At 60.2% G+C, this 13,661-nt stretch overlaps 1 protein-coding gene across 6 annotated transcripts in view; it reads left to right on the forward strand.

Moving 5' to 3' along the window:
* The window catches only part of PNPLA6 (patatin like phospholipase domain containing 6), a 38,095-nt gene extending 26,850 nt beyond the window's left edge, over nucleotides 1-11,245 (forward strand). Inside the window, exons 30-37 of one of the 6 annotated variants that reach the window (XM_054051885.1) lie at nucleotides 628-744; nucleotides 1,013-1,129; nucleotides 4,407-4,555; nucleotides 4,638-4,790; nucleotides 6,506-6,622; nucleotides 8,924-9,020; nucleotides 9,099-9,208; nucleotides 10,909-11,088. In XM_054051885.1, coding sequence (XP_053907860.1) covers nucleotides 628-744; nucleotides 1,013-1,129; nucleotides 4,407-4,555; nucleotides 4,638-4,790; nucleotides 6,506-6,622; nucleotides 8,924-9,020; nucleotides 9,099-9,208; nucleotides 10,909-10,956 — 908 coding nt within the window. In that variant the 3' untranslated portion in view covers nucleotides 10,957-11,088. Of the gene's footprint in view, nucleotides 1-627; nucleotides 745-1,012; nucleotides 1,130-4,406; nucleotides 4,556-4,637; nucleotides 4,791-6,505; nucleotides 6,623-8,923; nucleotides 9,021-9,098; nucleotides 9,209-10,908 lie in introns of all 6 variants that reach the window. The other 5 variants (XM_054051888.1, XM_054051887.1, XM_054051884.1 and 2 more) reach the window with 5 other exon arrangements.
* Nucleotides 11,246-13,661: the final 2,416 nt, after the last annotated feature.

A 13,661-nucleotide genomic window follows, 5' to 3' on the forward strand; every position in this document is an offset into this window, starting at 1 on the left:
TGGGAACATGGTGGGAATGATGAGCTGATGGGAATGTGGTGGTGGTGGAGACGTTGTGGTGGTAATGATGAGCTGATGGGAACGTGGTGGTGGTGGAGATGTTGTGGGAATGATGAGCTGATGGGAACGTGGTGGTGGTGGAGATGTGGTGGGAACGATGAACTGATGGAGACGTGGGAATGATGAGCTGACGGGGATGATGTGCTGGTGGTGGGAACGTGTTGGTGGTGGAGACGTGGTGGTGGGAACGATGTGCTGGTGGTGGGGAGGTGGTTGGTGGTGGGGAGGTGGTTGGTGGTGGGGAGGTGGTGGTGGTGGGAAGGTGGTGGTGGTGGGAAGGTGGCGGCGGTGGTGACGTTGTGGTGGCTGCCCCTCCTCCTTCGGTGCTGTTGGAGCTCACCTGGGACATTGAGCCGTCCACGGGCCGCCCGCGGTGGCTCGGAGGCAGCTCCGCTTTGGCTCCTCCTCGTCCTCCTCCACCTTCTAACGTTGACTAATCCCCCCTTTGACCACCACTAACCCCGGGTGGTGTCCTCCTGGCTCTGCCCCCGTCCCTCTCCATCCCCGCCGTGGTGCCCGGGGCGGCGGCCGAGGGCGGGCGGTGACCGTGTCCTCTCCGTCGGGCAGGAAGCCTCTGGCGCTACGTCCGAGCCAGCGCCTCCTACACCCCCTACCTCCCACCGCTCTGTGACCCCAAGGACAGCCACTGCCTGGTGGACGGCTGCTATGTTAACAATGTCCCAGGTCAGCATCTCCTTCCATGGCACCACCAAAAACCCCCTCCGAGAAACCTCCTTTCCCACCTCCTCCAACCCCCCCGGTCTCCATCGCCATGAGTTGAACCCACGCGCCGTTAAGGAGCGCCGCGGCTTCTTCTGCGCCCCACGGAGGAGGTCCCCTTTTTAGGTCCTCGTGGGGCGCAGAGGGTCCTCGGCGTTGGGGGGCAGCCCCACCTGGTGCTCGGGAAGGAGGGCTTTGGAGGTGCTCATTGCCTTTGTTCCCGCCGGCGTAGGGTCGCTCTGGCGCTACGTGCGAGCCAGCATGACCCTCTCGGGGTACCTCCCACCCCTCTGCGACCCCAAGGATGGCAACTTACTGATGGACGGGGGTTACATCAACAACCTGCCAGGCAAGTAGGAGCTCGGCGGCGGCACCGGCGGCGCCCGACCGCGGCCCGGGGTTGGGGGGCAGCGACGGAACCACCAGGAGAGGCTGAGCTTGGATTGGCGAGGTCTTGCTCGGTTCCGCTTCTTCTTGGTGGCTTCGTTGGGGGGCGTCTTCGTTGGTCTTCCGTCACCTCTCGATGTCCTCAGGTGGCTTCAAGGGCTTCTTCAGGTGTTGTCAGGTGGAAGGTGCATCCCTTCATCTCCCATCAGCTCTCAGTGTCTTCGTTGTTGGGTGTCTTCTTAGGGCGTCTTCATCTTCCATCGCCTCTCCATGTCCTCAGGTGGCTTCAAGGGCATCTTCAGGTGTCATCAGGTGGAAGATGCATCCTTTCATCTCCCATCATCTCTTGGTGGCTTTGGTATTGGGCATCTTCTTAGGGTGTCTTCATCTTCCATCACCTCTCGATGTCCTCAGGTGGCTTCAAGGGCATCTTCAGGTGTCTTCAGATGGAAGGTGCATCCCTTCATCTCCTATCATCTCTCAGTGTCTCTGTTGTTGGGCGTCTTCTTAGGGCGTCTTCATTCTCCTTCATCTTCCATCACCTCTCGATGTCCTCAGGTGGCTTCAAGGGCATCTTCAGGTGTTGTCAGATGGAAGGTGCATCCCTTCATCTTGCATCACCTCTTGGTGGCTTTGGTATTGGGCGTCTTCTTAGGGCATTTTCATCTTCCATCACCTCTCAATGTCCTCAGGTGGCTTCAAGGGCATCTTCAGGTGTCATCAGGTGGAAGATGCATCCTTTCATCTCCCATCAGCTCTCAGTGTCTTCGTTGTTGGGTGTCTTCTTAGGGCGTCTTCATCTTCCATCGCCTCTCGATGTCCTCAGGTGGCTTCAAGGGCATCTTCAGGTGTCTTCAGGTGGAAGGTGCATCCCTTCATCTCCCATCATCTCTCAGTGTCTTCGTTGTTGGGCGTCTTCTTAGGGCGTCTTCATTCTCCTTCATCTTCCATCACCTCTCGATGTCCTCAGGTGGCTTCAAGGGCATCTTCAGGTGTTGTCAGATGGAAGGTGCATCCTTTCATCTTGCATCACCTCTTGGTGGCTTTGGTATTGGGCATCTTCTTAGGGCATTTTCATCTTCCATCACCTCTCGATGTCCTCAGGTGGCTTCAAGAGCATCTTCAGGTGTCATCAGGTGGAAGGTGCATCACTTCCTCTCCCATCATCTCTCAGTGTCTTCGTTGTTGGGCGTCTTCTTAGGGTGTCTTCATTCCCCTTTGTTCTCCATCACCTCTCGATGTCCTCAGGTGGCTTCAAGGGCATCTTCACGTGTCTTTAGATGGAAGGTGCATCCTTTCCTCTTGCATCACCTCTTGGTGTCTTCGGTGTTGGGTGTCCTCTGAGGGCATCTTCTTCACCGGAAGGGTCAGACAGTCCACTGTCACCTCTTGGTGTCCTCAGCCTCGAGTGGTTTCCCAGATAACGAACCTGCGGGTGTTGAAGGCCACGTTGGATGGGGCTCGGAGCGACCCCACCCAGTGGGAGGTGTCCCCACGGCGGGAGGTGGAACTCATGGGCTTTTGAGGTCCCTTCCGACCCAAACTGTTCCACGAGTCCATGATTCTACCTTCATTCTTCTCATCCAAGAAACATCCCTCCATCCGGCGTTATCTCTGCGTGTCCTTAACGCCTTCCTGGAGCGTCTCCGTCGGTGCCAAACCCACCGTGTCCCGGGCGGCGTCCGGAGCCGCGTGGGCAGCGGGGAGGGAGGGGATCTGCCCCTCTGTTCTTCTCTGAGGAGACCTCATCTTGAGGGTTGGGTCCAACTCTGGGATCCTCACCCGAAGGAGGAGATGGAGCTGTTGGAAGGGGCCCAGAGGAGGCTCCGAGGATGCTGCGAGGGCTGCAGAACCTCCCGCCCGAGGCCGGGCTGAGAGTTGGGCTCGGTCAGCCTGGAGAAGGCTCCCAGGAGACCTTCGAGCAGCTGCAGCCCCTGAAGGGGCTCCAGGAAAGCTGCGCAGGGGCTGTTCCCAAAGGCTCGTGGGGATGGGACGAGGGGCAGCGGCGACAAACTGGAGAGGAGAAGATTTGGGGCTGGACTTAAGGAGGAACTTCTTCACCATGAGGTTGAAGAAACCCTGGCCCAGGTTGCCCCGAGGAGCCGTGGCTGCCCCATCCCTGGAGATGCTCACGGCCAGGTTGGATGGGGCTCGGAGCTCCTGATCCGGTGGGAGGTGTCCCCATGGCAGGGGTGGCACCGGATGAGCTTTGAGGTCTCTTCCAACCCAACCCATTCTATGATTCTATGAGATCATCTTGCGTCGTCCTCTCTTGATGTTCTCAGCTCCAGGTGCCTTCTGTGGACACCTCCATCCTCCTCCACCTGCAAGACCCCTTGCGTCTCTCTTGCTCTCGGTGTCTTTGACGCCACGTTCTCCGTGCTCCTCTGTCTCTTCTCGTGGTGGCCGTGCCACCAGGTGCCTTCTGGCGCCCCTTTACGCCCCTCCTTGGGCAAAGTGCCACCTTCGTCCATCTCCCCTCATCTTCTCCTCGTTCCCTCAGCACCTCCTGGGGTGATGTCCACGGCCTTCCTGGAGCATCTCCATCCTCCTCTATGTCCAAGCCGTCTCCATCCAGCTCGTATCATCTCTTGATGTCCTCGGCCTTCCTGGAGCATCTCCATCCTCCTCTATGTCCAAGCTGTCTCCATCCAGCTCGTATCATCTCTTGATGTCCTCAGGAGCATCTCCATCCTCCTCTATGTCCAAGCTGTCTCCATCCAGCTCGTATCATCTCTTGATGTCCTCAGGAGCATCTCCATCCTCCTCTATGTCCAAGCTGTCTCCATCCAGCTCGTATCATCTCCTGGTGTCCTCAGGAGCATCTCCATCCTCCTCTATGTCCAAGCTGTCTCCATCCAGCTCATATCATCCCTTGATGTCCATGGCCCTCCTGGAGCATCTCCATCCTCCTCTTATATCCAAGCCATCTCCATCCAGCTCGTATCATCTCCTGGTGTCCTCAGGAGCTTCTCCACGCTCCTCCACATCCCACCGCCGATGCTGCCACTTGCCTGTGCCCTCCCGTCCCTGCTCTGCTCCCCACCTCCATCACCCCTGGGACCTCGCTTGTCCCACCACGAGCCCCGGCGCGGCTTTGCCATCCAACCCAAGCTGAGGGACCACCCCAGGCCCCACCGTTTCCCTGCTCTGCTCCGCCTCTCCCCGTGGGCCTCATGAGACCGTTGGTGGAACCCACGCTGCCGCCAACGCGACGTCTTCCTTCCTCGTCCCTACAGCGGACATCGCTCGCAATATGGGCGCCAAGACGGTCATCGCCATCGACGTGGGCAGCCAGGACGAGACGGACCTCTGCAACTACGGGGACAGCCTGTCGGGCTGGTGGCTCCTCTGGAAACGGCTCAACCCGTGGGCTGAGAAAGTCAAGGTGAGGAGCACCAGCGAGAGGGTGGGAGACGCCGAGGAGACGATGGTTTGGTGCGGCGGAGTTGAGTATCTCCTCCATCCAGGTGCCCAACATGGCGGAGATCCAGTCCCGCTTGGCCTACGTGTCCTGCGTGCGGCAGCTGGAGGTGGTGAAGTCCAGTTCCTACTGCGAGTACATCCGACCGCCCATCGACCGCTTCAAGACCATGGACTTCGGCAAATTCGATGAGATCTACGTGAGTCGGGGCACGGCGAAGGCCCACGGGGTGGATTGGGTCATCGTGGTAGGGCCACCAGCGACGCCCCAAGCCGTGCGTTGAGGTTCTCCAACCGTCTGGCTGTTGAGTGGGGCGTCTCGGCCATGACCAAGGTCAACCAGCAGTTGGGTGGCTGCTCCGGCCGCCATCTGGGGGTGCTCCGCTCCGTTGCTTGGGGTGTCTTGGCCATCGGTTGGGTGCTCAAACCGTTATTCAGGTGCTTTGGCCGTTGATGGAGTCACCGGAGCATCATCTTGTGGTTCCTGGGCCGCTGTTCGGGCTACTCGGGTCATCATTTGAGGCTCCTTGACCTGGGCTACCTTGGGCCATTGGCTTGGGGGCCAAAGCCACCTGTGGGGCACCTTTGGCCATTGTTCGGGGTGGCCTGGCCTGGCCAGGTTGAGCATCCCAGCCATCAGCTGGGTGTCCTGGGCCATCAGTTGGGTGCCCCAACCATCAACTGGGTGTCCTGGGCCATCAGTTGGGTGCTCCAGGCCATCAGTTGGGTGCCCTTGGCCATCAGTTGGGAGCTCTGGGCCATCAACTGGGTGCCCCAACTATCAACTGGGTGTCCTGGGCCATCAGTTGGGTGCCCCAACTATCAACTGGGTGCTCTGGGCCATCAGTTGGGTGCTCTAGGCCATCAGTTGGGTGCTCTAGGCCATCAGTTGGTTGCCCTGGGCCATCAGTTAGAAGCTCTAGGCCATCAACTAGGTGCTGTAGGCCATCAGTTGGGAGCTCTGGACCATCAGTTGGTGTCCCCAACCATCAGTTGGGTGCCCCAACCATCAACTGGGTGCTCTGGGCCATCAGTTGGGAGCTCTGGGCCATCAGTTGGTGTTCCCAGCTATCAACTGGGTGCTCTGGGCCATCAGTTGGTGTCCCCAACCATCAACTGGGTGCTCTGGGACATCAGTTGGGTGCCCAAGGCCATCAGTTGGGTGCTGTGGGCCATCAGTTGGGTGCCCAAGGCCATCAGTTGGGTGCCTCAACCATCAGTTGGGTGCCCTAGGTCATCCCCTGGGTGCCCAAGGCCATCAGTTGGGTGCTCTGGGTCATCAGTTGGGTGCCCAAGGCCATCAGTTGGGTGCTCTGGGCCATCAGTTGGGTGCTCTGGGCCATCTGTTGGGTGCCCAAGGCCATCAGTTGGGTGCCCAAGGTCATCGCCTGGGTGCCCAAGGCCATCAGTTGGGTGCTCTGGGCCATCAGTTGGGTGCCCAAGGCCATCAGTTGGGTGCTCTGGGCCATCAGTTGGGTGCCCAAGGCCATCAGTTGGGTGCCTCAACCATCAATGGGGTGCCCAAGGCCATCAGTTGGGTGCTCTGGGCCATCAGTTGGGTGCTCTGGGCCATCAGTTGGGTGCCCAAGGCCATCAGTTGGGTGCCTCAACCATCAGTTGGGTGCCCAAGGCCATCAGTTGGGTGCCCAAGGTCATCCCCTGGGTGCCCAAGGCCATCAGTTGGGTGCTCTGGGCCATCAGTTGGGTGCCCAAGGCCATCAGTTGGGAGCTCTGGGCCATCAGTTGGGTGCTCTGGGCCATCAGTTGGGTGCTCTGGGCCATCAGTTGGGTGCCCAAGGCCATCCCCTGGGTGCCCAAGGCCATCAGCTGAGGTGTGCTGCTCCTCAGTTGGGTTCCTGGGCCATCAGCTGCGGTGCTTTGGCCACCAAGAGCCTGGGACCGCCTCTCCCTGCAGGACGTGGGCTACCAATACGGCAAAGTGGTCTTCGATGGCTGGAGCCGCGGTGGCATCATTGAGAAGATGGTGAAGGACCGGCGTTCGGCTGACTTCTACGAGAGCAAACGCATGGACGTGAGCAGAACTTGGCCCCCAGGGCCTCTGGGGTGGTGGCTGCAGGACACCTGCTTGGGGACATCCTGGAACGAGGCCACCTTGGCCCGGCCACCCTGTTTTGTTCTTCTCCTGACCCTGGAGGCATCTTCAGGGAGCAGCGCCCTGCTTGGCCCTTGTCCTCTCCATCTCCTCCGTGTCCTTCTTGTCCTCCTGGTGCAGCTTGTCCCCCCCCCGGTGTCCTCCTGTCCCTCCTCAACATCTTCATTCTGTCCCACCCTCTTCCATCCTCTTGGCCACTTGGTTCTTCTTGTCCCCTCTTGGTCCCCTCCTTGGTCCATCTTCTTGCCGCCGTGGTCCATCTCCTGTCCCCCTGTCCTTGGTCCATCCTTCTGTCCCCTCAGCGCCCTTCTTGTCCCCTCTTTGCTTTGGTCCATCTTCATGTGCCACGGTCCATCTCCTGTCCCCTAAACCATCTCCTGTCCTCCCTGGACCCATTGCTGTCCCTCCTCTTGGCCCCTTCCCGGCCCCTCTCCAATCCTTCTCCCATCCTCCTTGTACCTCTGCCATCTTCTGTACCCCCACCCTGGTCCATCTCCTGCTCCTCGCTGGTGTCCTCCTGTCCCTGCCATGGTCCATCCCCTGTCCCCACCTTGGTCCACCTCCTGTTCTCTCCTTGGTCCACCTCCTGTTGTCTCCTTGGTCCACCTCCTCTTCTCTCCTTGGTCCACCTCCTCTTCTCTCCTTGGTCCAGCCCCCAGCTCTTCTCCTGGTTCCATTCCCTCTGTCCACCTCCTCTCCCTTCCTTGGTCCATTCTATCTCCTTGGTCCATCTCCTTGCTCCTTCCCCTTGGTCCATCCCAATCCCATCTCCTTGGTCCATCCCATCTCCTCGGCCCATCCCAATCCCGTCCCCTCAGTCCATCCCATCTTCTTCACCCATCCCAGTCCCATCCCCTCGGTCCATCCCAGTCCCATCTCCATGGTCCATCCCATCTCCTCAGCCCATCCCAATCCCATCTCCTTGGTCCATGCCATCCCCTCGGTCCATCCCAATCCATCTCCTCGGTCCATCCCAATCCCATCTCCATGGTCCATCCCATCTCCTCAGCCCATCCCAATCCCATCTCCTTGGTCCATGCCATCTCCTCGGCCCATCCCAATCCATCTCCTCGGCCCATCCCAATCCCATCCCCTCAGTCCATCCCATCCCCTCGGTCCATCCCAATCCCACCCCCTTGGTCCATCCCAATCCCATCCCCTCGGTCCATCCCAATCCCATCTCCTCGGTCCATCCCACCTCCTTGGTCCATCCCAATCCTGTCTCCATGGCCCATCCCAGTCCCATCCCCTTGGTCCATCCCAATCCCATCTCCATGGTCTATCCCATCTCCTTGGTCCATACGAATCCCATCTCCTCGCTCCATCCCACCTTCTTGGCCCATCCCAGTCTCATCCCCTCGGTCCATCCCAATCCCATCTCCATGGTCCATCCCACCTTCTTGGTCCGTCCCAATCCCATCTCCTCGCTCCATCCCACCTTCTTGGTCCATCCCAATCCCATCCCCTCAGTCCATCCCAATCCCATCCCCTCAGTCCATCCCATCTCCTTGGCCCATCCCAGTCCCATCCCCTCGGTCCATCCCAATCCCATCTCCATGGTCCATCCCATCTCCTCAGCCCATCCCAATCCCATCTCCTTGGTCCATCCCATCCCCTCGGTCCATCCCAATCCATCTCCTCGGCCCATCCCAATCCCATCCCCTCAGTCCATCCCATCTTCTTGGCCCATCCCAGTCCCACCCCCTTGGTCCATCCCAATCCCATCTCCTCGGTCCATCCCACCTCCTTGGTCCATCCCAATCCTGTCTCCATGGCCCATCCCAGTCCCATCCCCTTGGTCCATCCCAATCCCATCTCCATGGTCTATCCCATCTCCTTGGTCCATACGAATCCCATCTCCTCGCTCCATCCCACCTTCTTGGCCCATCCCAGTCTCATCCCCTCGGTCCATCCCAATCCCATCTCCATGGTCCATCCCACCTTCTTGGCCCATCCCAATCCCATCTCCATGGTCCATCCCACCTTCTTGGCCCATCCCAATCCCATCTCCATGGTCCATCCCATCCCCTCGGTCCCCCCCAATCCCATCTCCTCTCTCCACCCTCTCGGTCCCCTCCTGTCCCCTCCTCGGTCCATCTCACCCCTTCGTCCGCCTCCCTCCTCTGCCACCATCGCCTCCTTCCGTCCCTCTCTCCGCGTCCCCTTTGCCATCTCCTCGCTCTCCTCCACCCTGGGCCCTCTCTTGGGTCCCTCCTGTAGGTCCTCACGTGTCCCAGCGCCGGTTTCACCGACCTGGCCGAGATCGTGTCCCGCATCGAGCCCGCCACGGCCTACGTGTCGGACGGCCACGCCGACGGTGAGCCGGGACGGGGCTGTCCGCGCCGCGGCGCCGCAGCCCAGCTCTGACCTTCTCACCTTCTCTCGGCCCCACCAGAAGAGTCCGACTACCTCACCGAGTACGAGGACGAGGGGCCGGAGCCACCGCGGGCGGAGGAGGACACCTTCGCCCCCGCCGAGTGGGCCACCGCCGGTGCCTTGGAGGCTGTGAGTGTCCCGGGGTGGGGAGACCCTCCAGAATGGGGGATCTTCTGCGTTTGGGGCCTCCTGAGCCTGCGGAGGGGGTTGTGTGGTCATGGGGATCCACCAAAATGGGGGATGTGGTCATGGAGACCCACCAAAATGGGGTGTGTGGTCATGGAGACCCTCCAGAATGGGGGATGTGGTCATGGGGATCCACCAAAATGGGGGGTGTGGTCATGGAGACCCACCAAAATGGGGTGTGTGGTCATGGAGACCCTCCAGAATGGGGGATGTGGTCATGGGGACCCACCAAAATGGGGGATGTGGTCATGGGGATCCACCAAAATGGGGGATGTGGTCATGGAGACCCACCAAAATGGGGTGTGTGGTCATGGAGACCCTCCAGAATGGGGGATGTGGTCATGGGGACCCACCAAAATGGGGGATGTGGTCATGGGGATCCACCAAAATGGGGGATGTGGTCATGGGGACCCACCAAAATGGGGTGTGTGGTCATGGAGACCCTCCAGAATGGGGGATGTGGTCATGGGGACCCACCAAAATGGGGGATGTGGTCATGGGGACCCTCCAGAATGGGGGATGTGGTCATGGGGACCCACCAAAATGGGGGGTGTGGTCATGGGGACCCTCCAAAAAGGGGGGTGTGGTCATGGAGACCCTCCAAAATGGGGTATCTTCTGGGTTTGGGGCCTCCTGAGCCTGCGTGGGGGGTTGTGTGGTCATGGAGACCCACCAAAATGGGGGATGTGGTCATGGAGACCCTCCAAAATGGGGGGTGTGGTCATGGAGACCCTCCAAAATGGGGTGTGTGGTCATGGAGACCGTCTAAAATGGGGTCTCTGGTCATGGAGAACCTCCAAACGATGGTGCCGTTGGGTTTGGGGCCTCCCAAGGGTGCCCTGACCCCACGTGTGGAGGTCAGTGGTCATGGAGATCCTCCAGAATAGGGTGTCTGTGGCTTTGGGGGCTCCTGAGCCCACACGAGGAGGTCAGTTGGGACGGAGACCCTCCAAAATGAGGTCCCCACCATGTCCTCCAGGTCCCAGTGCTCATGAGGACCCCCTGAAGCCCACGGATACTGCTCCGTGTCCCCATCCCAACGTCCCCACCATGTCCTCCAGGTCCTTATGGTCATGAGGACCCCCTGAAGCCCACGGATGGTGCTCCGTGTCCCCATCCCAACGTCCCCACCATGTCCTCCAGGTCCTTATGGCCATGAGGACCCCCTGAAGCCCACGGATGGTGCTCCGTGTCCCCATCCCAACGTCCCCACCATGTCCTCCAGGTCCTTATGGCCATGAGGACCCCCTGAAGCCCACGGATGGTGCTCCGTGTCCCCATCCCAACGTCCCCACCATGTCCTCCAGGTCCTTATGGCCATGAGGACCCCCTGAAGCCCACGGATGGTGCTCCGTGTCCCCATCCCAACGTCCCCACCATGTCCTCCAGGTCCTTATGGCCATGAGGACCCCCTGAAGCCCACGGATGGTGCTCCGTGTCCCCATCCCAACGTCCCCACCATGTCCTCCAGGTCCTTATGGCCATGAGGACCCCCTGAAGCCCACGGATGCTGCTCCGTGTCCCCATCCCAACGTCCCCACCATGTCCTCCAGGTCCTTATGGCCATGAGGACCACCTGAAGCCCACGGATGCTGCTCCGTGTCCCCATCCCAACGTCCCCACCATGTCCCATCTCTCCTTAGGAGGAGGAGAAGACCCTTCGCCACCGCCCCTCTGCGCCCCAAAGCTGAGCCTCAACGCTCCTCTTCGGAGCCCAAAGAAGAAGAAGAGGAGGAATTGGGGACGGACGGACGGACGCACGGTGTCACCTCCCAAAGTGTCACCTCCGCCGTCTCCATCGCACTTTCCCACCGCTCCCACCTCGTCCCCAAAGTGGGGGGACACAAGGGGGGTCCCCATTGTCCCCCTCCTGCACTGCTGCTCTGTCCCAGTGTCCCCCCGGGACCGCGCGGAGGGGACGGCGACCGCCGTTCCGTTGTCTCCATCTTTTTATGGGAATGATTAATGATGACTTAAACCAACGGCTCCTTAATTGCGTTGGGGTTTCGTTAATTAGTGTCGGTAATTAAAATTAACCCCGAGGGGGGGGAGGGGGAGGGTCTGGAGGGGGGAGGGGACAGCGAGGATCCATGGATGGAGGGTGGGAAGGGTCTGGAGAGGGATCAGAAGAGGTTGGATCCATGGATGGAGGGTGGGAAGGATCTACAGAGGGATCAGGACAGGGTGGATCCATGGATGGAGGGCAGGAAGGGTCTGCAGAGGGATCAGGACAGGGTGGATCCATGGATGGAGGGTGGGAAGGGTCTGCAGAGGGATCAGGACAGGGTGGATCCATGGATGGAGGGCAGGAAGGGTCTGCAGAGGGATCAGGACAGGGTGGATCCATGGATGGAGGGTGGGAAGGGTCTACAGAGGGATCAGGACAGGGTGGATCCATGGATGGAGGGTGGGAAGGATCTACAGAGGGATCAGGACAGGGTGGATCCATGGATGGAGGGCAGGAAGGGTCTACAGAGGGATCAGGACAGGGTGGATCCATGGGTGGAGGGCAGGAAGGGTCTGCAGAGGGATCGGGACAGGGTGGATCCATGGATGGAGGGCAGGAAGGGTCTACAGAGGGATCAGGACAGGGTGGATCCATGGATGGAGGGCGGGAAGGGTCTGCAGAGGGATCAGGACAGGGTGGATCCATGGATGGAGGGCAGGAAGGGTCTGCAGAGGGATCAGGACAGGGTGGATCCATGGATGGAGGTCAAGAAGGGTCTACAGAGGGATCAGGACAGGGTGGATCCATGGATGGAGGGCAGGAAGGGTCTGCAGAGGGATCAGGACAGGGTGGATCCATGGATGGAGGTCAAGAAGGGTCTACAGAGGGATCAGGACAGGGTGGATCCATGGGTGGAGGGTGGGAAGGGTCTGGAGAGGGATCAGAAGAGGTTGGATCCATGGATGGAGGGCAGGAAGGGTCTAAAGAGGGATGAGGACAGGGTGGATCCATGGATGGAGGGTGGGAAGGATCTACAGAGGGATGGGGCCAGGCTGGATCCATGGGTGGAGGGCAGGAAGGGTCTGGAGAGGGATCAGGACAGGGTGGATCCATGGATGGAGGGTGGGAAGGGTCTGCAGAGGGATCAGGACAGGGTGGATCCATGGATGGAGGGCAGGAAGGATCTACAGAGGGATCAGGACAGGGTGGATCCATGGGTGGAGGGCAGGAAGGGTCTACAGAGGGATCAGGACAGGGTGGATCCATGGGTGGAGGGCAGGAAGGGTCTGCAGAGGGATCAGGACAGGGTGGATCCATGGATGGAGGGCAGGAAGGGTCTGCAGAGGGATCAGGACAGGGTGGATCCATGGGTGGAGGGCAGGAAGGGTCTGCAGAGGGATCAGGACAGGGTGGATCCATGGATGGAGGGTGGGAAGGATCTACAGAGGGATGAGGCTGTGTTGCCGTGGGACCCTCAACACCACCATGGGACACTCGGCACAGCTGTGGGACACACAGGACCACTATGGGACCACCACCACCGCCCCTTCGGCCCCACCACGGCCGCGGTGTCCCCGTGCCCCGGCGCGATAAGCCGGTGGCCGCCGGTGGCCGGAGCTGTGGCCGGGGCTGGTGGGACCTGATAGCTCATGGCTCTTCCTGCGTGGGGCCACCCATGGGTGCTGGGAGGGGCCAGGAGCACCCTGGGGTGGGCAGAGGCCACCGATGTCCCCATCCCAAGATGTCCTCATCCCCAGATATCCTCATTCCCAGTGTCCCCATCCCCAGATGTCCCCATGCCCAGTGTCCCATCCCCAATGTCCCATCCCCAGATGTCCCCATCCCCAATGTCCCATCCCCAGTGTCCCATCCCCAGATATCCTCATCCCCAGTGTCCCCATCCCCAGATATCCTCATCCCCAGTGTCCCCATCCCCAGATGTCCCCATGCCCAGTGTCCCATCCCCAGTGTCCCCATCCCCAATGTCCCATCCCCAGTGTCCCCATCCCCAGTGTCCCATCCCCAGTGTCCCCATCCCCAGATGTCCCCATCCCCAATGTCCCATCCCCAGTGTCCCCATCCCCAGTGTCCCATCCCCAGTGTCCCCATCCCCAGTGTCCCCATTCCCCAATGTCCCCATCCCCAGTGTCCCATCCCCAGTGTCCCCATCCCCAATGTCCCATCCCCAATGTCCCATCCCCAATGTCCCCATCCCCAATGTCCCATCCCCAGTGTCCCATCCCCAGTGTCCCATCCCCAGTGTCCCATCCCCAATGTCCCCATCCCCAGATGTCCCCATCCCCAATGTCCCCATCCCCAATGTCCCATCCCCAATGTCCCATCCCCAGATATCCCCATCCCCAATGTCCCCATCTCCAGATGTCCCCATCCCCAATGTCCCATTCCCAGTGTCCCATCCCCAGATATCCCCATCCCCAATGTCCCATT

The sequence above is a fragment of the Cuculus canorus genome, chromosome 30, assembly GCF_017976375.1.
Source record: "Cuculus canorus isolate bCucCan1 chromosome 30, bCucCan1.pri, whole genome shotgun sequence".
Classification (NCBI taxonomy): domain Eukaryota; kingdom Metazoa; phylum Chordata; class Aves; order Cuculiformes; family Cuculidae; genus Cuculus; species Cuculus canorus.